Source organism: Schistocerca gregaria, chromosome 5 (genome assembly GCF_023897955.1).
Source record: "Schistocerca gregaria isolate iqSchGreg1 chromosome 5, iqSchGreg1.2, whole genome shotgun sequence".
Lineage (NCBI taxonomy): Eukaryota > Metazoa > Arthropoda > Insecta > Orthoptera > Acrididae > Schistocerca > Schistocerca gregaria.
Window position 1 is genome coordinate 543,022,230 of NC_064924.1, and position 22,712 is coordinate 543,044,941.

Here is a 22,712-nt window from a genome sequence, read left to right on the forward strand (position 1 = left end):
CATAGGCTAAGTATGCCTGTCTCTTTCCTTCAGTTTCAATCCCTTCATTCTCTTGGAATGTCTTGCATATGATATTATTAAGGGCAAAGTTGAACAGGATAGGGGACAATCCATCTCCTCATCTGAGTCCTGTTACAATTTCAAATTCCTCATTTATATGATTTCCGATCTTCATATTTGCACGTGTTTCACTCGGACAGATCTTTATGAGATTGTTGAGTTTCTCTGCAATGCCAAACTCCCTTAAACAGCTGAGCAGGCTCTTGCAATGTATACAGTCATAGGCCTTCTTAAAATCAACAAATAAAATATGCAAATCTTTACCATATTCACTCAGTTTCTCAATGAGCTGCTGGAGAACTGTACCATAGTGTCTTAGCTTGGCTTCAGTGCTCAGAGACTTCTTATTATAGAAGGGGCAATCTGAAAGTTCCTGTTTGATGGCATTGTTGCTGCAGTGTATATGCAATATAGTGCAAATTTAATGTAGGTATAAAGCACCAACATGTAAGCAAGGGATTAGTGTGGCATTTGTGTCCTTCTGACATGTGAGCAGTAAATATAGAATTGTGAACTATAGCAACATTATTACCAAATGTGCTGTTATCCTTTCCTTGGCTGCTGAATGACAAATAACAGTGGACATCCAACTGAGAGTGAAGAATGTGTCTGGAGCAGCATGTATGTTGAAAGCCACTATAGCAGAATGGTTGACCTAGTTCCATTTTGCTTCATAACAACGCACCTCCCCGTATTGCAAATGTCATAACACAGAAGCTATGCCAGCTCAAGTGGGATGCACCTGAACACCCACACAATATGATCTCTCGTCATGTGATTGTCACACCTTCGATTCCTTAAAGGCCTTGAAGGATCAACAATTCCTGTCAGAGAAGGATATGTGGCAAGCTGTTACAGATTTCTTCAGACAGCAAAATACAATGTTTTATCATTGGTGGGATGATGGCTTCATTGCTCACAGTAATTTTGCCTGATTGGCCTATGAATTCTGGACCGTATGGCCTTCCAATGGAAACTTTTTGATCGCCCCTTACAAGTTTTTCATCATGTGACATGCTCTTTCCAGTTTCCAGATCGTAAAATTGATCCCTTCCTGCTCCAGTTGCCTCACGTGGTATCTAAATTTCTTCACACAATCAATATTCCTGTGATTTAAAATTATCTATTTTGGTCCAGCGCTAATGTTTGTCACATATTTTGTCTTCTCAAAGGAGAGCTGTAGTTCTACATTTTCAGATGTCCTCTATCAGTTAATCAACCTTTGAGATAATATTGTTGACAAAAATGACTACATCAGCCACAAAGGCCAAGCAATCACCATACACTCATTTCAGTTTGGATCGCAGTCTGAACTGTTCTTCATTCTACTTGACACAATATCTTCATCCATTCTCAAATGACCTTTTCCAAGACACAGATAAAAAGGAGTGGAGAGAGTCCAGCAATTTTACTGACACTTGTTTTGTTCTCAAAGGTGTATGGAATGTCAGCAATGTCTTTTCTCTTTTGATGCTATGTTAGACTGTTTAATCAGCTTTCTAGGTGTATCACCCACACCAAATTGATCCAGGACGTATGTTTAGTAATGACTTATGCTCAAAGGAGTTGTATGCTTTTAAAAAGTCAACTAACGCAACCACAAGCATACCTATCAGTCGTACCTGATGATGTTTTATAGGTTTAAAATTTGCTGTGGGCAAGAATTTTCTTTCCTGAAGCTAGCCTGGTACTGACCAATCTGTTTGCCAAAATGATCCATTCTGTTTGGGGGTATATTGGAGACGATGTATAATACCCCTGTAATTATTAATGTCCATGATATAAATTATTTAATCAGTTTTCCTTCTCCCTTAGATCAAATAAGAAATGAGATCCCTTTGTGAAAATTGTCGGCATATATACCAGTACAATAACAAAGAGAAATTAATCCTGTTCAGTGTTAACAACATACTACAATATTTTTTTTGTGCTTTTAGAGACTGTGTATAATCCTTAGAAAAATAGCAGGAAAGCTATTGCTTCTTCAGTTATATTAAGAAGCTTTTGCTCCAACCTTCAAACTCCCTTACCCGGCCACTAATAGAGAGACTTAAGTTACCACAAATTCCAAATAACTTGCAAACTCCCATTTTCTCAAATATGTAAATGATTGCCAAGAGTGGAAGAGGCAATAACTGACTGAAAAAAATCTGAGTACCAACTGAGGAATTAACCCTGAACCTTTGAATTTGTAATATGACACTAAGCAGCTTAGCCAATGTGTTGCATACACTCATATTTAGCAGACAGTAATAACTAATCTACATTCTGTAAAAATCATGGTGGTTTTATCTGTTGATCATTTCTCTGTTATGTAGCATTTGGGACAGTTGTTTGGATATGTTCAATTTAGGTAAATAAGAAGTTATAACACTTCATTCTTGGACAACTTTCAAGAAAATATTTCACAGCTGGAAAGGATGCACCTGTTTTAAGGGGAAATATATACAGATAGAACTACGGAACAAAAAATGCAAATGAAAAATAAGAAATAAGGTTATGAAATTAAATATTAGAAGAAGAAACGAATTAGTGAACATTGTATAACAGTCTGACATATAAAGGGAGGCCAAGGAGACAGAAAGCATGAATATGTGATAAAAGGAAAAAAGTGGGAAAATAGCAGCATTCTAAATGTGTTTGTGTAACAGACTGTCTTATCTGGTGAGTTTTTGATTTCCCATACAGTTTCAGCCATTCATCTTTAAAATTTCAGTACATATTCTGCAAGGTATGAGCAGCATCTAAATCATCTTTGCAAATCTACTGCAAAACTTTTTCAATGTTTGTCAAACAATGGAAAATCCAGAATGGAATGTAATAATATTATGAAAAAGGAAGCTACTTACACACACACACACACACACACACACACACACACACACACACACACACACACACACACACACACGAATGACTGCAGTCTCTGGCAACTGAAGTCACACTGCAAGCAGCGGCACCAGTGCTTGATGAGAGTGGCGACTAGATGGAGGTAAGGAGGAGGCCGGGGCAGGGAGAGGGAGGGATAGTAGGGTATGTTAGGGGCGGGGGACAGTGAAGTGCTGCTGGGCAGCCTTCAGGGATTAGGTGGAGAGAGTGTACAGCAGTTATGTGCAGTCCAGAGATTAGACAGAGGGACAGAGGAGAGGTGGTGGTGGGGTGGTAGCAGAAAAGGAGAGAAGTGGAAAGACCGGGTGCAGTGGTGGACTACTTTGTGGAAAACACAAACCAATAATGATAATATTTTTAGTGTGCAAATAAAATTGGTTTTGCAAGGGGCATACAACTTAAATGAGTAAACTTGCATAGACTAGAGGTTACAGGAAAGCTGCAGAAAATGTTTTACTGCCAAAGAGCGGCCAAGAGCTTGTGGCCATTGTTTACTGTGATGCAGTATGGACTTTTTTTTTCACTCATTACCCTAAAAGGGCATAGGAAGACTTGGAAAATACTCTGCAACTTTCCAGACAATCTAGATGAAAAAATTACATTTAAAGAGAAATTGAATCGCAAAAGGAGAAAGGGGGGGGGGGGGGGGGGGGGGGGGAATCACCTGTCATCAAAACAATGCAGCTACCCTCAAAGGGATTTTGGTAATGTAGGAAACTGAGGGATGTGAAGTACAAATTGTTTGACCATCCAACTACAAACTGGGAACTTTTCATTTTGCTTTCCTATATGTGAGTCTTAGCAATTATATACATATGACTATATAGTTAAAATTTTAACCTTATAACTGTGCTTTCTATGTCTATTGGCCCAGTTTTCATATCATCCAGTTTCAAACAAATTTCTTTACTCCCTCATGTTATTTCGATGACTGTTATGTTTAGATGGAGCTTTGATTTTTTTTTATCTAGCCATGCAAAACGTACCTTTTTATTGTTGGTTGATGCAATTCATTATTCATGGTGAATATTAATTAATACACTTTATTAGTATTAATTACTCTCAGTGCACAAAACCACTGAAATCACACAGCGGTGGTATATACTAGTATCTAACATAAAGAACTTCGGGCAAAAGACATAATTTTATATCATTTTGATATCAAAGATAAGTCTTTATTTGAATGCTTGCTCTTGCACTTGTGTTGACTCTCTGTTGAGATCGCCACATCTTCCCTTCCCCTTTTTGTAGAGCTGCAACTTGCCCTGCATCTCATAGACTTAGTGACTTGTCTGGTGCAGTCCAACTTCTTGTTGTGATCTGTTGTTGCAAAACCAGGGGCCCCTCTTATAAGAAGAAATTTGCAAATCACCTGTTTTCCAGACTATGTGAATATTAATGTTGGCTTTATAGGAGACATGAACCGTGAACTCGAAACTTGTGAATGCAGTAGTGGTTCCGATGCGTCACTGACTGGTACTTGCGCCTGAAGTAGAAAATGGACTGGAACGGTGGCAGTTGCAAGTACAGTGCCCTCTAATGTGGTGGTATAAGGTATTCAGTTGAAATACAATGGTGGAAATATTTATTGCTTCACCTTTTACAATTAATAATTTTTATTACAATCATTGAATAAGTGAACTAAATTTGCCTGATTTCTCTTGATTTCTATCAGAAACGAATATACACAATAAGCTTTGTCAATTTGTTTTAATTCTTAATTTTTTGTTTCTATTATATGTATTAAAAACAAAGATTCCAAGACTTACCAAGCGGGAAAGTGCCGGTAGATAGGCACAATGAATAAAACACACACACAGAATTTCGAGCTTTCGCAACCGGCGGCTGCTTCGTCAGGAAAGAGGGAAGGAAAAGGAAAGATGAAAGGATGTGGGTTTTAAGGGAGAGGGTAAGGAGTCATTCCAATCCCGGGAGCGGAAAGACTTACCTTAGGGGGGAAAAAGGATAGGTATATACTCGCGCGCGCACACACACACACACACACACACACACACACACACACACACACACACACACACACACACACACATATCCATCCATACATACACAGACACAAGCAGATATATATAAGGGCAAAGAGTAAGGGCAGAGATGTAAGTCGAGGCAGAAGTGTGGAGGCAAAGATGTTGTTGAAAGACAACCTTACTCTTTGCCTTTAAATATGTGTGTGTGTGTGTGTGTGTGTGTGTGTGGGGGGGGGGGGGGGGGGGGGGGGGCGCGCGCGCGAGTGTATATCTATCCTTTTTTCCCCCTAAGGTAAGTCTTTCCGCTCCCGGGATTGGAATGACTCCTTACCCTCTCCCTTAAAACCCACATTCTTTCATCTTTCCTTTTCCTTCCCTCTTTCCTGATGAAGCAGCCGCTGGTTGCGAAAGCTCAAAATTCTGTGTGTATGTTTTATTCATTGTGCCTATCTACCGGTGCTTTCCTGCTTGGTAAGTCTTGGAATCTTTGTTTTTAATATATTTTTCCCATGTGGAAGTTTCTTTCTATATACAGGGTGTTACAAAAAGGTATGGCCAAACTTTCAGGAAACATTCCTCACACACAAAGAAAGAAAATATATTACGTGGACATGTGTCCAGAAACCCTTACTTTCCGTGTTAGAGCTCATTTTATTACTTCTCTTCAAATCACATTAATGATTGAGTGGAAACACACAGCAACAGAACGTACTAGCATGACTTCAAACACTTTGTTACAGGAAATGTTCAAAATGTCCTCCGTTAGCGAGGATACATGCATCCACCTTCCGTCGCATGGAATCCCTGATGCACTGATGCAGCCCTGGAGAATGGCGTATTGTATCACAGCCGTCCACAATACGAGTAAGAAGAGTCTCTACATTTGGTACCAGGGTAGCGTAGACAAGAGCTTTCAAATGCCCCCATAAATGAAAGTCAAGAGGGTTGAGGTCAGGAGAGCGTGGAGGCCATGGAATTGGTCCGCCTCTAGCAATCCATTGGTCACTGAATCTGTTGTTGAGAAGCGTACAAACACTTAGACTGAAATGTGCAGGAGCTCCATTGTGCATGAACCACATGTTGTGTCGTACTTGTAAAGGCACATTTTGTAGCAGCACAGGTAGAATATCCGGTATGAAATCATGATAACGTGCTCCATTGAGCGTAGGTGGAAGAAACTAAAATTATGAGCACACTGTTGCATTTAATACTTTGTTGCTCCACCATGTGTCTTAATTACCGCTTGGCATCGTGAAGGCTTTGAAAGAATTAACATTTTAACGTACTCCCCTTTCAGTTCATGAAACCACACATGCACAAGAGTCTCCAACAGCTCCTGTTTATTCCGTGGCTTCTTTTTGGTGATAGCATTTCCCATGAAATTCCAACAGTTCTCAATAGGATTGAGATCAGGGCTGTTCCCAGGCCACTCTAATACTCAAACCCCTGAAAAATGCAGTTGGAAACATCTCCAAACTGTCTCTAACTGCTGGCATAAGCTTCCCTCCAATGATGCTAACGTAAGCATATGCATTGACAGTGCCATTGATGAAGCCCAGATGACTTACTCCATGACTGGAAATGCACCCCCAGACCATCTGTCCTTGTGGGTGTTTCACTGTATCTGTTATGCATGATGGCAAAAATTCCTCACCTTTTCTTTGATGCATGAACACTTTTTAAATTTGGACTCGTTTGGAAAGATTACTTTGTTCCACATCTCAGGTGTCCATGTCGCATGTGCCTTTGCCCATTGTAGTCACTGTTGTCACATTATCTTGGTCAATAAAGGCTTCCTTCTAGAAAGACGGGCTGAGAGTCCAGCCTCCAATAGTATATTTCTTACAGTTCTACTGGTTACTGAGATGTTGCACATTTCTTCCCAGTCTTGCTTTAGTTCAGTTGATGACAGGCGACGATCATTGAGTGAAAACCTTTTCAATACCCGCTCCTGTTTGGCAGTAGACGCCCTTTTCCAACCTCTTCCTTTCTCACGATCAACATTTCCTTTTTCCCTGTATTTTTTTCAGTAACCTTGATATCATTGACTGATTAAATACTGTCTTAGAGGCTGTCTATCTGGTGCTGAGACCAACAAACGAATAAGCAAGTATAGCAGCTTTCTTTTCTGGGGTTAATTCAACTGACCGCCCATCTTCTTAGTGCAAGGTCTCAACTCAAAATGGCAGTATAACCACTGGTTTCATTGTAAAACCAATCGACAACAAAGAGTTGTGTATTGTTGGAAAACCTGTGTCAAGAAGTCAGATAATTAAGGCAAGAATATGTCAGCAACACAGCAACGTTTAGCAACAATGGGACTGGTATAACCTGCAGCAAACTGCTGCAAAAGACAAAAAGACGAAGTAATTCATGGTAAGCAATAAATATTTCCACCACTGTAGTTTCTGTCTTGCCACGTATTTATTTATTTATTTATTTTTTAAACTGCTTATCACTTCTTTCAATCACCCTGAAGGGTTGTGCATATGGTGGAGTTTGTGGTGGTCTTAGGGCATCATTCCTTGGCCACACATACTTGTACTCACACGTAAATAAGACCTCGAAAATGCATTTTCTTTCTCCATGCCTTAAAGGGTTTTGCATCATGAGAAGACACACATGCAAACATAACTGGCTTAAAACTGCTGTCGAATTACCTGGCATAAGCTGAAGAACAGGTGTGGTCAAAAAGAATTCACCCTGCACTCCTATCTGTTCACCATACACAAGCTGTGTGGCTGAACAATCCCAGTCCTCTTTTATCGTCCTGCAGTGTATCTGACCCGGCTTCGGTGTGACATGTCAATCCAGCCTTTAAAGAGTGATGCATATACCGTTCCATTACTTGCAGAGCGGTGGCTCATAGTGCGAAAATGGTTACATCCACATAACTTGAGATGCTCCTTGAACAGCTGGCTCTTAATTTGTCTGTCCCTGTCTGTAGTGATTATCTGCAGAATTCCACACCTTGCAAACCGTCAGTTAACTAGAGCACTGGCCACTGATTCCACAGAAATGTGTGGAACAGGTAATGCTTCAGGCTACCTAGTAAACCTTATGATCATAAGTAAGAGGCAAAATAAGTGAGAATGTGGGAGAGGGTCCACAGTGTCATTATGGGTTCCAAAAATCTTCCTTTTAGGGTGGGGAAAGAATCTACAGGTGCAAAGACATGCCTGGGAACTTCAGAGCTTTGGCATTTTCTGAAAGCACACGCCCATCTCTGGCAATCCTTATGAAAGCCAGGTCAACCCACTTTATCTGCAACCAGCTTTGCAGATGCTTTAGTTCTGGGATATGATAGGTTGCAGTAAATGTTAAAAGTGCTATGTCGCCACCTCATAGGAATGAATGACTACTCCGTTACCCAATGTGTCGCACCAAAGTGTTGCACAAAACTCCTCGATGTGTGCCCTGCATCAGTATGTACTCTAGCCATAACACTTTGGAATCCAGGTTAACTATAACCTGATGGAGGAAAGCACGTGTCTCTTGTTCCACTGCCAACTCCACCCAATCAACTGGATTAAGGCTGCACAGTTTTGGGACAGTCAGTTGGCTGCAATATTGTTTTTACCCACAGTGTGATGAATATCAGTTGTAAATTGTGCAATATACTCAGCGTATCTTCACTGATGAGGCAAGTTGAGCTGTGTCAGTTGTTGGAAGATCAATGTCAGAGATTTGTGATCTGCAAAAACTTTGAAATGCTGGCTCTCCAACCAAGACCTAAAATGTTACACTGTCAAGGTTGTGAAAATTCTCAGTCCAATGCACACCATTTTTGTTGTTGACAGTAGCTCTGTGGTTACCAATTTGGAGAAATGAACTATTCCAACGCTGCGCCTACAGCCATCTAGCTTGCATCAACCAACAATGCCATGGTGGCACCTGCAACTGGGCATGCTTCGGCTGCGTTCGCCAGAGCTGTTTTTAGGTCACAACATACACTTCCAGCACCTGTTCAGGGAAACTTCCTGCTGCTATCCATAGTTTTACAGATGAGCAGTTAGTTTAGAGGTTCCCATACCTCTGGCTAATGTGGTAGATGTCTTCTAGAATAGTTCAACATCACTAAAAATGATATGAAGCCTTTGTGTTTTAGAAAAGTTCCTGTAGAATGTAAATATTGTAGGGTTAAAAGAGACCACACACTTAAAAGCAGAAGCTTTGAGTTTTCAGTAGGCACACAGAAAAAAATGGACATGCTAGCTTATGGAGTTATCCTTTGACGAGCTAGAGTATAATATAGAAATACATTAATCTTGAAGTAATTATCAGGCCTTTCTACAAAGGGACTGCATATCCCAAAACTGCACTTCCTGTTTTAGCCAAGACACATTTATTACAATTATTGACTATTCCATAACTCTCTAGCCTTTCAAACAGCATCTGTAACTGCTTGATATACTGCTTCTTACTCTCAGAAAACATCATAACATCATCCATGTAACAGAAAACAAAGGCAAAATGTTGCAGTATTTCGTGCATGAAGCAGTGCCATGCCTGGGCAGTGTTCCATAGGCCAAAAAGCATGGTACTGCATTCAAATAGGTCAAATGTGGCGGCAAGTGCAGTTTTGTGCTTATCTGTTTTTACTACCAGTATTTGTTAACTGTCACACTATAAATATGTGCATCAGACACATTATTGACAAACTGCTTATTTGCTTCTGTCTCGGGTTCTTCGGCCGACGTTCGTGTGATGATTTTGCTGACGTTTCGCCAGCACGAGTGGCTGGCATTGTCAAAGCTTCACCCTCCATTGCCCGAGACAGAAGCAAATAAGCAGTTTGTCAACAAGTGGCCACGAAAGTCTTAACAATTTTGTAGACACATTATTGTTAAAATCGGCCACATTTGGAACTGGATATCTGTCCAGAGTGGTGCATGGGTTTAAGGTTCTATAGTCCCTGCACATTATTTATGAGCCATTATATTTCTTAATCATTTGGAGAGGGGATGCCCATGCACAGAAAGAGCTTGTGCCTGTCCTCTCTGAAAGCGTACTGTCAAAATCTAACTGTAAAAACTTTGTGTTCTGCCTAACAGCAGCTCTTGTCATGGGGAAAGCCTCATCAGAGGTCCACTGCATGAGTGTCTAGGGAAGTGATTCCAGCAGTGGTTTCCCATTGCCTTCCACTGATGATGATGAAATGATAATGAGGACAACACAACACCCAGTCCCTGAGTGAAGAAAATCCCTGACCCAGCCGGAAATCGAACCTGGGCCGCTTGGCGTGACAGACCGTCCGGCGTGTTGACCATTCGGCTATCGGGGCAGACAATCCAACTACGCAGCATGAAATTTATGTGGTGGTAAATGCCGCAGCCTATCAGCCAAAGGTTGTCCTGTTGTGGTCTGTATGTGATGTGTGGAATGGTATCATTTGCTCTTAGCCACTGCTGGGTCCATGAGTGTGAGAAAGTCTGAGACCAGCTGTTGTCTGTCATGATCTTGGTAGCTGGCATAGAGGTATGCATTCAGCCTCCATTCAGTTCTGAAAGAAGCTCAAGCACTGCAATAGTTGCTTTGCATCGGTGTAGCAGCCACTTTAGCTCTAAGGACAGCACTACTCTTTCAAAACTCCTCCATGATCACATGAACCATGATATTCTTAACTTCGTTCTCACATATGCTTCCATTGAGCAGTTGACAAGTTTCTCTCCACATTGAAATTTTGTTAACACTGACCATGGTCTGTTCTGAGTTCTTGTCCTGTAGAACTGGCACAAAAGCTGTGAACTGCTTAAAAATTTGCCTGCAGTGTGTGGTAGTGCCATTGCGCACTATGTGGCTCGATGCAGAAAAGTGGAAATCTCCATCCACATTGAATATCATTGTCTGCTGTCTGTATGTGGCAATTGCAGAATTACTCACTTCTGTAAGTAAGGGACATGTTGAAGATGTACAGTGTTCATATGTTTCTGTAAGATACACACCGATTTCTGATTCTGTGTCAATAAGAGAACGGTCAACAGTCATACTGTCTTGCAGAAAAATCTGGCCAGAGCCAGTAATTGCAGATGCCGGAGCATTTTTACTGTGAAATATAGCTGGGCATAATAGTTAATTAGCAAATACTCATCTTTGTTTCTCGGTGATCTCCAATGCTGCAGAGCTGTAAAAGAATTTTTGTGAATATTTGCTCCATCAAAATTTGTTGCAACTTGCTTAGCTCTTGACAGTAAAGCTAATGGTTTAGTAGTACCAAGAAAAATTTCAAGAAATTCAGGTTGTCACGATGTACTCTTTCATAATTACGTTTTCATTGCATAAAACTGTAACAAAACTGGCTCACAAAAATCTTTCAGAAAACTGAGGCCCCATTGGCTGTTTCGCCACTGCTTGTATATATTTCTAACAACACTGTTAACATCATTCATTATTCGAAACAGAAAATTTATGAATTAGAATCAAAAATTTTCTGTTGTAAATCAATTGGTCTCATCTAGTTGCACATTAAATTGTTCCTCTCACATTGCAACTTTTAAGTTTAAGTATTGAAATTCATAAAATATGTTCAGTAACAATGCTTTTTATTAGGTTGCTTATATCCGTAAGATTATTAGCTGGAAAATGTTCCTAACATTTGAGCAAGTTTATTCTATAAATACTAATGAAAAGCTGGTTTCAATTCTTCTAAAAGTTATTTTGGAATTACAAAATCTGAGATGTTTATGACTTGTGTTCAAGTATCAATTAATAACAGTCCAACCAGTGCAGAGATATTTGTATGATTGCTAAAGTCAGAATGAAATCAACGCAATAAATTGAGATCGAAAGACCAGATAAATGAAATAATACTGTTACAAAATTTATAAAAGGCTATAAATGTGGCAGCCTGACACATGCGGTCATACTTATCCTAAAGATCATATATTGATATCTTTCCACAGCAAGAAATTCACTGTGTCTTCCTTTGACGAGTATCATCCACCATGAACTGGAAAATGTTCCATTCTGGTTTGTATTTTATGTGATATCTCTGAATCACTTTTGACAAATGCTATGATGATTCATTAATGAGGATATGGTCCATTAATTCACCCATGCTTCGCCAACTAAGATTGTGGTCCTCTCCAGTCAACTCAATCTGGACAAAACAAACATTACCCTCCCTTTATTCCTTTGTTTGTACTCCAATTAGTACATTGCTCTATCATTAGTGAATTGGTGTTCCAGTGAGAGAGCCTGCCATTGTTCAGTATGTTTGTGATGTACAAGTTTCAGCCACCAATGTTTAACTTGGTTGTATTTTATTTACTGAGAAAGAGTGGTATCAATTTAACTGAACACTTGCACTTCACTTTTCCTGGTGAGATGGAAAGTGGAGCACAAGAACTAAGGTTTTGTGTAATGTTCTATTTTTCTCTAAACACTGATAAAGGAGACATTAAAATTGTAAGGTCATTCAGCATTACATACTGAATACGCTGTTAGGATTCCCACTAAAATATTAATTCAAAATGTAAGCTAAGGAAAAATGAATCTCCAGTTGTTGCTGAGTGTTGAGAGAAGGGTAACAAGTAGGAAAAATCCTTTTATTAATGATTTTTGGAAAAATTTATTCCACTTAACTGATAAAGAATTTCTGAGCCACCACCTAGCTTCAAGTTTCGGGGAAATTCAGTACCCAGAGAACTGATGTGCATGCAGTGGAAGTGCAGAACATTGGACCAAAAGGCATGGAATTAACAGCCTGCTGTTGTTGCTGTGAAACAAAAAAAAGTTACAATAATGTCAACAAAGAGATAGAGGGGCTGGCCAGTACTTACCTCAGCTCAGTACAGCCGATAGAAACACAAAAAACTATCGGCTGTACTGAGCTGAGATAAGTACTGGCCAGCCCCTCTATCTCTTTGTTAGTAATTGTTTCACATCTTTATATGAGATTTTCCATTAATTAGTTACAATAATATCAGTCAGTCATTGCTCTGTTAGCATTTTTGACTTACCAATATATTTTTATGCGAGAGCTATTATAGTTAGAATTGATTTCTTTTTTAAATGTTGTTAGAAAACTGTTATTACCAGGTGCATTTCATGTAATTTTATGTCAAGAGTGTATGCATGGACATGGGGTTATTTTTATTCCTTGTTTTGTCATTTAGTATTATTCGGTGGATACTGACACCCAGAGCAGCTGAACATTATCAGCAACAGTCAGATGCATATTCTAGAACTCCAGGTATTATTTTTATGCTGGTAAATTAATATTTCCAAGGGATTTTTATTGTAGGGTCCTTATACCAGTGATACACCCACGACAGACTATAGTATGTCTAATTATATGAAGTTTAGAGCTCAGCATTAAATCTCCAGTTTTTGAGAAAGGACCACAAAGCTTTGTAAACTTCTTTACATTCTTTTTGTGATATATTTGCTTTTATTCTTCCTACATTGATATAAAGAATCTTAAAGATCTCTTTGCCAATGAGGTTGCAACAATTTAATAAAGTGGTCACAATACGGACATTATCGAGTCATAGAACTGTATCAGTATGATAGATGCAAGAGAAATTTGAAAGAGTCACGTCTATATGGGAAATGTGCAATTGTAAATGAATGATTTGTTACAAATATCAAAATCTCAGCTCTACCACCTGGCAGTAAATGCGAAATATGCTGGATAAGTTCAGTCTGAATTAAAGTTGACTTCATTTGGGTCACGGATGCATTCAGCATGCAAAGTTTGATTTGTAATGAAGAATTACTAAAGCCCCTTGCACAATAATAATTTTAGATTTGTAGGACCTGTAAATGTATATTCCGTCGACAGGTAAAATGACACCATGAATCGCCCCCAACAAAAATAAGAAATTCTGTTTATTGATCTTAAAACTGGTAACGTTATTAAACCAATGTAAAAATAAATCCTATATGTGTCAGTAAAATATAGAGAGCAAATACTGTCGTTATACCTGTCTAAAGGTGATTGTGCCTCACTCCAGACTTGCAGGAAAGAGGAAGGGTTATTACACAATTTTTGATGGAAGTTAGTCAACGCAACACTGTTTCAATATATAGGCAGAAAACTCAAAAAATATTGTAGCCATTGTGCCCAAAACCCCATAGTGCTTGTAGGTGGAGGAGCTTTGGCGTAAACAAATCTCGACACCACATTCCATAAATGCTTAAATGCGAGGCCTACTAGTAGTTATGGCACTGAACTTTTATTCAGAAAGAGCAGGTATCACTACCTGGACTAGCCATCTTGATTAAGTTTTTCATGGTTGTCCTGAAATAATTTCAAGCAAATATTGAAATGGTTCCTTTATTTTTACCCCAGCCAGTTTCTGGGCCATTCTTAAGAAACCTGACTTATTATCCTCACCTCTATTTACTACAATGTGGCTGGAGAATTCAGCTATACTCATCTTCCCTTTTTTGATTTGATGTTCATGATTGGCAAACTCTTGTTAAAAACAAGTTCAGATATTTAAAATATTATGAAAAGGATAGATTGTTACTCACTGTAAAGATGATGCATTAAGTTGCAGGCAGGCATAACGATAAGACTGTTAGACATTGAGCTTTCAACCAGTGCCTTCTTCAGAAAGGAAGAAACACATACATTCACTCAAGCAAGCGCACACCCACACACACAAACAGGAGACTGCTATCTCTGGCCAGAAAGTCTGTGTATTTCTTCCTCTATGAGCAAGTGACTGACCCATCCTACATTATTCAAGTGTGTAATACCTGAACCCAATAGGACTAACGGGAGATATTGAATGGATTCAAAGAAGAGCAGCTTTAATGGTCACAGGTTTGTTCGATCCCTGGGAGACTGTCACAGATTTGTTCGATCCCTGGGAGACTGTCACAGATTTGTTCGATCCCTGGGAGACTGTCACAGATTTGTTGGATCCCTGGGAGACTGTCACTGATTTGTTCAATCCCTGGGAGACTGTCACAGATTTGTTCGATCCCTGGGAGACTGTCACAGATTTGTTCGATCCCTGGGAGACTGTCACAGATTTGTTCGATCCCTGGGAGACTGTCACAGATATGCTGAAAGAACTGAACTAGCAGGTGCTTGAAGAAAGACACAATGAATCCTATGAAAACCTAAGTAGACAGTTCATAAAACCAACTTTACGTAATGAATATAAGAATACATTATGATTCCCATAGGGACTGCAAAAAGAACATTAGACTAATTATTGAATGCACAGTAGAATTTAAGCAATCATTCTCCCCACAACTCACACATGAATAGAATGGAAGAAAGCCCTAATAACTGATGCAACTGGATGTACCTTCTACCATGCACATCACAGGGGTTTTGATCTAGATATGAAGGTTTCCATCATTTTATGCTGTAGAAGAGCATCACACACATATGGGAATGGCACCATACATCATCTGAGCAAGTCCCTTGGTTCCAGTCATCTACAGGTGTCCTAGGAGGAATAGTCAGTATTCAGGGACATGACAAGACTGATCATTTGAAGCAAAAAGTGTAGTAAAGTTTGGCTCTTAAAGGCACACCTTAAGAGCTACAACCTCTCATCCAGTAGAAACATGTTTCACTGTAGCGAAGATGAACAAGTGCTCATAGCTCCTGAGGTATGCAGTTTAGAGCACATTTTTTTGGTCACAGTTGATGCTGACATACATTGTTTTTCCCTCTATCCTAACCTCTACACTATTTGGAAGTATCTTTTTATGTATATTCTGTTATAAAACCTTTTCCCCCCTCCTTGTTTATATTACTTTTTTAATTTGCTGTCAGGGGAACTACATCATGACGAAACTGTGCTTTGTGTTTAGTCTTTGTATATTTCTGTCCTTGTCAAAATGAGTGTCATGTCCCAAGTCTTCTCTTGCCACTATTCAATCAGTTGTAAGCCTTTTTGTTAAAGTTTTCCTTGCAGGTTTTGCAGTTAATTTGAATATGAAAGCAGATGTGGCACACTGAGACAATGGTCATTGGAATGTTATATGTAATTGAGTATTAATGCAGCTTATTTGCAGGCATTTGTCTTGAATAATGTCTTGTATTATGCACAGTGTTGTATACTAGTTAATTGGGGTGTCATCAGAAAGCAGTCAGTGCAAATCAGTTAATTGTGATTCACCTGTTCCCATGCACCATTTTGCTGAGTGTGTTCATAGAGCGCATGTCACATTGATCAAATCATGAAAAATTTTCTTAGCATGATGTGAAAGTAACTGTTACAGATATGATAACCATATGTGGCAAGCCTGTGAGAAATGAGTATTTTACTGTGATAGCTGTGATAAATACCACAGTTGTATATGATGGCCTAGAATGTTTCACACTGCATCCTTTACAAGATTTTTACCTGTATCACATAATTCAAGAAAATATTCCCAAGATCATCTCACCAAAATTTTAGATGTCACATATTTGGGTACAATAATTTTGCATCATGCAGTTTCAATATTTATGCTCAAAGGTCAAAACATTGTGTATGAAAGTTTCTAAATTTTAATCAGCTCTTGATTGTGGAAGCTAAGGAACATAAGGTGAAAGTGCTGTATACTTTTTATACTGCAGACAAACATGATGACCAAATTATGTTTGTGCTATCACTCTTCTAAACAGAGACAACACAAATGTGATATCTTCTTTTTTTGGCATTATTTTGTGTGTTTTATTGTGAGCACTAAGTAATTTAAGATTTAATGACATCTGAAGCACTCTTGAAGAGACTTTCTGTCTTATGATCATGTGGAATATTATTAAAAATAAAATTATAAAAATAATTTCAAACAAGAATTTTTTTAAAAAATATTTTATTTTTGGTTTCAGCCTTTCTCTAAAAACTCCGGGAGCGACTCCTTTTCAGGCAACTACTTCTCACACAGAAAATCACCATGAAACCCCGAAAAGTGGTTACCAGAGAGCACGAGTTTTATATGACTATGATGCCAAGGATGCCACTGAACTGAGCCTGATGGCAGATGAGGTAAACACATTTCAAGATTAGTGGTGAACACCTAGAACAAGTAACATTAAATTAATATTTAGGGGTAATATAAACAAATTACATGAAATGGGACAAATAAGCAAAATCTCTAGTTGGGAAGACAAATAGAGGATTGGAAAAATTGTTGCAAGAGTGCTGGGAAAGTGCAGTGCATCTGTAAAGGGACCTGCACATATTCAGTATTTATTGACAATACTAATTTATCAAACCTTGGTATATTGAAGTGACATCATACCATCAATAATATTGGCAATAATTACAAAATTAAGACAAGGATGCATTGCTCTCACTATATGGAGGAGGTGTTGAGACACAGACATGCATAACAAAAAGACTGATAAATATGTGAGCTTTCAGCCAAAAGGCCTTTGTCTAACGTAGAAAACACACTCTTTCATGCAAGCACAACTCCCTCCTCTCTCTCTCTCTCTCTCTCTCTCTCTCTCTCTCTCTCTCTCTCTCTCTCTCTCTCTCTCTCACACACACACACACACACACACACACACACACACACTCAGTACACAAATATAACAGGATAGAAAATCGCTAATATTTGCTACAAAGTTCTGTATGCTATGAACTGTATAGTAGCTTGTACAACATATATGTATTTCTCAGAATACTTACCCTTCTTCATCACCAAGTAACCGCTGCAACCTACATCCTTCTGAATCTGCTTTATCTGTTCATCTCTTGTTCTCCCTCTATGATTTTTACTCTTCACGTTTCTCTCCAGTGCTAGATTGGTGATCCCTCGATGCCTCAGAATGTGTCTTATCACCTGATCCCTTCTAATCAAGTTGTGCCACAAATTCCTCTTCCCCAGCAAATTCTATTCCGTACCACCTCATTGGTCATGTGATCTACCCATCTAATCTTCAGGATTCTTCTGTAGCAGCGCATTACGAAATAATGTATTCTCTTTTTATCTAAACTATTTATTGTCCATGTTTCACTTCCATACATGGCTACACTCCATACAAATACTTTCAGAAAGGACTTCCTGACACTTAAATCTAGACTCGATGTTAACAAATTTCTCTTCTTCAGAAACACTTTCCTTGCCATTGCCAGTCTGCATTTCATATCCTCCCTACTTCAACCATCATCAGTTATTTTGCTTCCCAAAGAGAAAACTCATCTGCTACTTTAAGTGTCTCATTTCCTAATTTAATTCCCTCAGCATCACCAGATTTATTTTGACTACATTCCATTGTCCTCGTTTTACTCTTGTTGATATATCCTCCTTTCAAGACTCTATCCATTCCATTCAGCTGCTCTCTCATCTCGTTTGCTGTCTCTAACAGAATTACAATGTCATTGGCAAACCTCAAAGTTTTTATTTCTTCTCCATGGATTTTAATTCCTACTCCAAATTTTTCATTTGTTTCCTTCACTGCTTGCTCAATATACTGATTGGATAAAATCAGTGATAGTCTACAACCATATCTCTCTCCCTTCTCAACCACTGCTTCCCTTTCATGCCCCTCCACTTGTATAACTGCCATCTGGTTTCCGTACAATTTGTGAATAGCCTTTCATTCCCTGTAGTTGACTCCTGCCACCTTCAGAATTTGAAAGAGAGTACTCCAGTCAACATTGTCAAAACCTTTCTCTAGGTCTACAAATGCTAGAAATGTAGGTTTGCCTTTTGTAAATCATGTTCTAAGGTAAGTCATAGGGGTCAGTATTGCCTCACATGTTCCAACATTTCTATGGAATACAAGCTGATCTTCTCCGAGGTTGGCTTCTACCAGTTTTTCCATCCGTCTGTAAAGAATTCATGTTAGTATTTTGTAGCCGTGAGTTATTAAACTGATAGTTTAGTCATTTTCACATTTTTCATCACCAGCTTTCTTTGGGATCAGAATTATTATATTCTTCTTGAAGTCTGTGGGTATTTCACCTGCCTCATAGATCTTGCTCACCAGATGGTAGCGTTTTTTCATGGTTGGCTCTCCTGAAGCTATCAGTAGTTCTAATGGAATGTTGTCTACTCCTGGGGCATTGTTTTGACTTAGGTCTTTCAGTTCTCTGTCAAACTCTTCACGCAGTATCATGTCTCCCATTTCATCTTCATCTACAGCCTCTTCTCTTTCCATAATATTGGCTTCAAGTACATCGCCCTTGTATAGACCCTCTATATACTGCTTCCACCTTTCAGCTTATCCTTCTTTGCGTATTACTGGTTTTCCATCTGAACTCTTGTTATTCATACAAGTGGTTCTCTTTTCTCCAAAGGTCTCTCAATTTTTTCTGTAGGCAGTATCTATCCTAGCCCTAGTAATATATGCCTCTACATCCTTATATTTGTCCTCTAGCCATCCCTGCTTAGCCATTTTGTGCTGCCTGTCAATCTCTTGTTCGAGACCTGTGTATTCCTTTTCACCTGCTTCATTTACTGCATTTTTATATTTTCTCATTTCATCAATTACATTCGATATCTCTTCTGTTACCCAAGGATTTCTACTATCCCTCGCCTTTTTACCTACTTGATCCTCTGCTGCCTTCACTATGTCATCTCTCAAAGCTACTCATTCATCTTCTTCTGTATTTATTCCCCCTGTTCTTGTCAATTGTTCTCTAATTATTTTTCTGAAACTCTCTACAACCTCTGTTTCTTTCAGTTTATCCAGGTCCCATCTTCTTAAATTCCTACCTTTCTGCAGTTTCTTCAGTTGTAATTTGCAGTTCATACCCAATAAATTGTGGTCGAGTCCACATCTGCCTCTGGAAATGACTTACAATTTAAAACCTGGTTCCTAAATCTCTGTCATCTACATCTACATCTACATCCATACTCCGTAAGCCACCTGGCGGTGTGTGGCGGAGGGTACCTAGAGTACCTTTATCGGTTTCCCTTCTATTCCATTATATAATCTATCTGAAACGTGTCAGTATCTCCAGGCTTCTTCCATGTATACAACCTTCTTTTATGATTCTTGAACGAAGTGGTAGCTATGAGCAGGCTATGCTCTGTGCAAAATTCTACCAGGCTGCAATCCTCTTTCATTACTTACACCCAGTCCATATTCAATTACTACTTTTCCTGCTATCGAATTCCAGTCTCCCATGACTATTAAATTTTTATCTCCCTTCACTAGCTGAATAATTTCTTTTATCACATTGTATGTTTGTTCAATCTCTTCGTCATGTGCGGAGCTAGTTGGCATATAAACTTGTACTACTGTGGTAAGCGTGGGCTTCGTGTCTATCTTGGTTACAATAATGCATTCACTATGTTGTTCGTAGTAGCTTATCTGCATACCTATTTTTTTATTCATTATTAAACAAACTCCTGCATTACGCATTAAACCTATTTGTACACTCCTGGAAATTGAAATAAGAACACCGTGAATTCATTGTCCCAGGAAGGGGAAACTTTATTGACACATTCCTGGGGTCAGATACATCACATGATCACACTGACAGAACCACAGGCACATAGACACAGGCAACAGAGCATGCACAATGTCGGCACTAGTACAGTGTATATCCAACTTTTGCAGCAATGCAGGCTGCTATTCTCCCATGGAGACGATTGTAGAGATGCTGGATGTAGTCCTGCAGAACGGCTTTCCATGCCATTTCCACCTGGCGCCTCAGTTGGACCAGCGTTCGTGCTGGACGTGCAGACTGCGTGAGACGACGCTTCATCCAGTCCCAAACATGCTCAATGGGGGGGGGGGCAGATCCGGAGATCTTGCTGGCCAGGGTAGTTGACTTACACCTTCTAGAGCACATTGGGTGGCACGGGATACATGCGGACGTGCATTGTCCTGTTGGAACAGCAAGTTCCCTTACCGGTCTAGGAATGGTAGAACGATGGGTTCGATGACGGTTTGGATGTACCATGCACTATTCAGTGTCCCCTCGACGATCACCAAAGGTGTACGACCAGTGTAGGAGATCGCTCCCCACACCATGATGCCGGGTGTTGGCCCTGTGTGCCCCGGTCGTATGCAGTCCTGATTGTGGCGCTCACCTGCATGGCACCAAACATGCATACGACCATCATTGGCACCAAGGCAGAAGCGACTCTCATCGCTGAAGACGACACGTCTCCATTTGTCCCTCCATTCACGCCTGTCGCGACACCACTGGAGGCGGGCTGCACGATGTTGGGGCGTGAGCGGAAGACGGCCAAACGGTGTGCGGGACCATAGCCCAGCTTCATGGCGACGGTTGCGAATGGTCCTCGCCGATACCCCAGGAGCAAAAGTGTCCCTAATTTGCTGGGAAGTGGCGGTGCGGGCCCCTACGGTACTGCGTAGGATCCTACGGTCTTGGCGTGCATCCGTGCGTCGCTGCGGTCCGGTCCCAGGTCGACGGGCACATGCACCTTCCGCCGACCACTGGCAACAACATCGATGTACTGTGGAGACCTCACGCCCCACGTGTTGAGCAATTCGGCAGTACGTCCACCCGGCCTCCCGCATGCCCACTATACGCCCTCGCTCAAAGTCCGTCAACTGCACATACGGTTCACGTCCACGCTGTCGCGGCATGCTACCAGTGTTAAAGACTGCGATGGAGCTCCGTATTCCATGGCAAACTGGCTGACACTGACGCAGGCGGTGCACAAATGCTGCGCAGCTAGCGCCATTCGACGGCCAACACCGCGGTTCCTGGTGTGTCCGCTGTGCCGTGCGTGTGATCATTGCTTGTACAGCCCTCTCGCAGTGTCCGGAGTAAGTATGGTGGGTCTGACACACCGGTGTCAATGTGTTCTTTTTTCCATTTCCAGGAGTGTATTTATGACCCTGGATTCACCTGACCAGACGTTTTGTTTCTCCTGCCACCGAACTTCACTAATTCCCACTATATCTAACTTTAACCTATCCATTTCTCTTTTTAAATTTTCTAATTTACCTGCCCGACTAAGGGATCTGACATTCCACGCTCTGATCCATAGAATGCCAGTTTTCTTTCTTCTGATAATGACGTCATCTTGAGTGTTTCTTGCTACGGACAAAAAATTGTAGCAAACAGAATTTTTTGTGTGCGTATTCAATGCAATGGTCCCAAATTAACCTAGATAAAAATAATGGAAATTCTGGCTGGAATTATATGTAAACTAAAGGAAAAGCAATCACTCACCTATAGCAAATTCGATGAGTGGTGCATACACACACATAACAGAAAACAGCATTCACTATCTTTTGAGGTCTGGCTTTTTTAATAATAGAAACTACACATATAACCACACAGACACCCAATCGCTTACAACCATGGCCGCAGCAACACTATACAGTAACAACAAAAAAATCAATTTTTGACAATATATTGTCATTGGATAGATAAAAACACCACTCAACAAATGGCAGCAGAACACGCACATTTAAAAAAAAGTTATAATTATGTAAGTTTTTGGAGTCAATGGATTCTTCTGCCAGCAGTAGGGTTGAAAGAGAGGGAAGAAGGGTGAAGGAAAAGGACCAGGGAGGTAGGATTTCAGAAAAGTTACCCAGAACTGCTGGTCAGGGGAGACTTACCGTACAGGATGCGAAGGAAAGACTGATTGTTGAGGACTGCATCAGATGAGATTTGAAAACCTGAGTGGTTAAAGGTGCATGACAGGGTAATATGCAAGACAGAGATTACTATTAAAACATTGTACACGAATTAATAAGAGTGAAAATCTAAATGAATTGTGCATAACAGAAGTGGGAAGGGGCAGTGAAAAGTAGATGGAAATTCAATTATATATTTTCTCTAGCTGGTAACTTATATGAAACAGATGGTAAAAGGCTTGATTGGTAACAGTTAATGGTAGATCACACATGGTACAATTTATTATCAAAGTGACTGC

At 40.0% G+C, this 22,712-nt stretch overlaps 1 protein-coding gene across 2 annotated transcripts in view; it reads left to right on the forward strand.

Moving 5' to 3' along the window:
- The window catches only part of LOC126272067 (endophilin-B1), a 243,036-nt gene that overhangs the window by 168,465 nt on the left and 51,859 nt on the right, over positions 1 to 22,712 (forward strand). For both annotated transcript variants that reach the window (XM_049974605.1, XM_049974604.1), the window contains one exon: positions 16,723 to 16,879. In XM_049974605.1, coding sequence (XP_049830562.1) covers positions 16,723 to 16,879 — 157 coding nt within the window. The remainder of the gene's footprint in view (positions 1 to 16,722; positions 16,880 to 22,712) is intronic.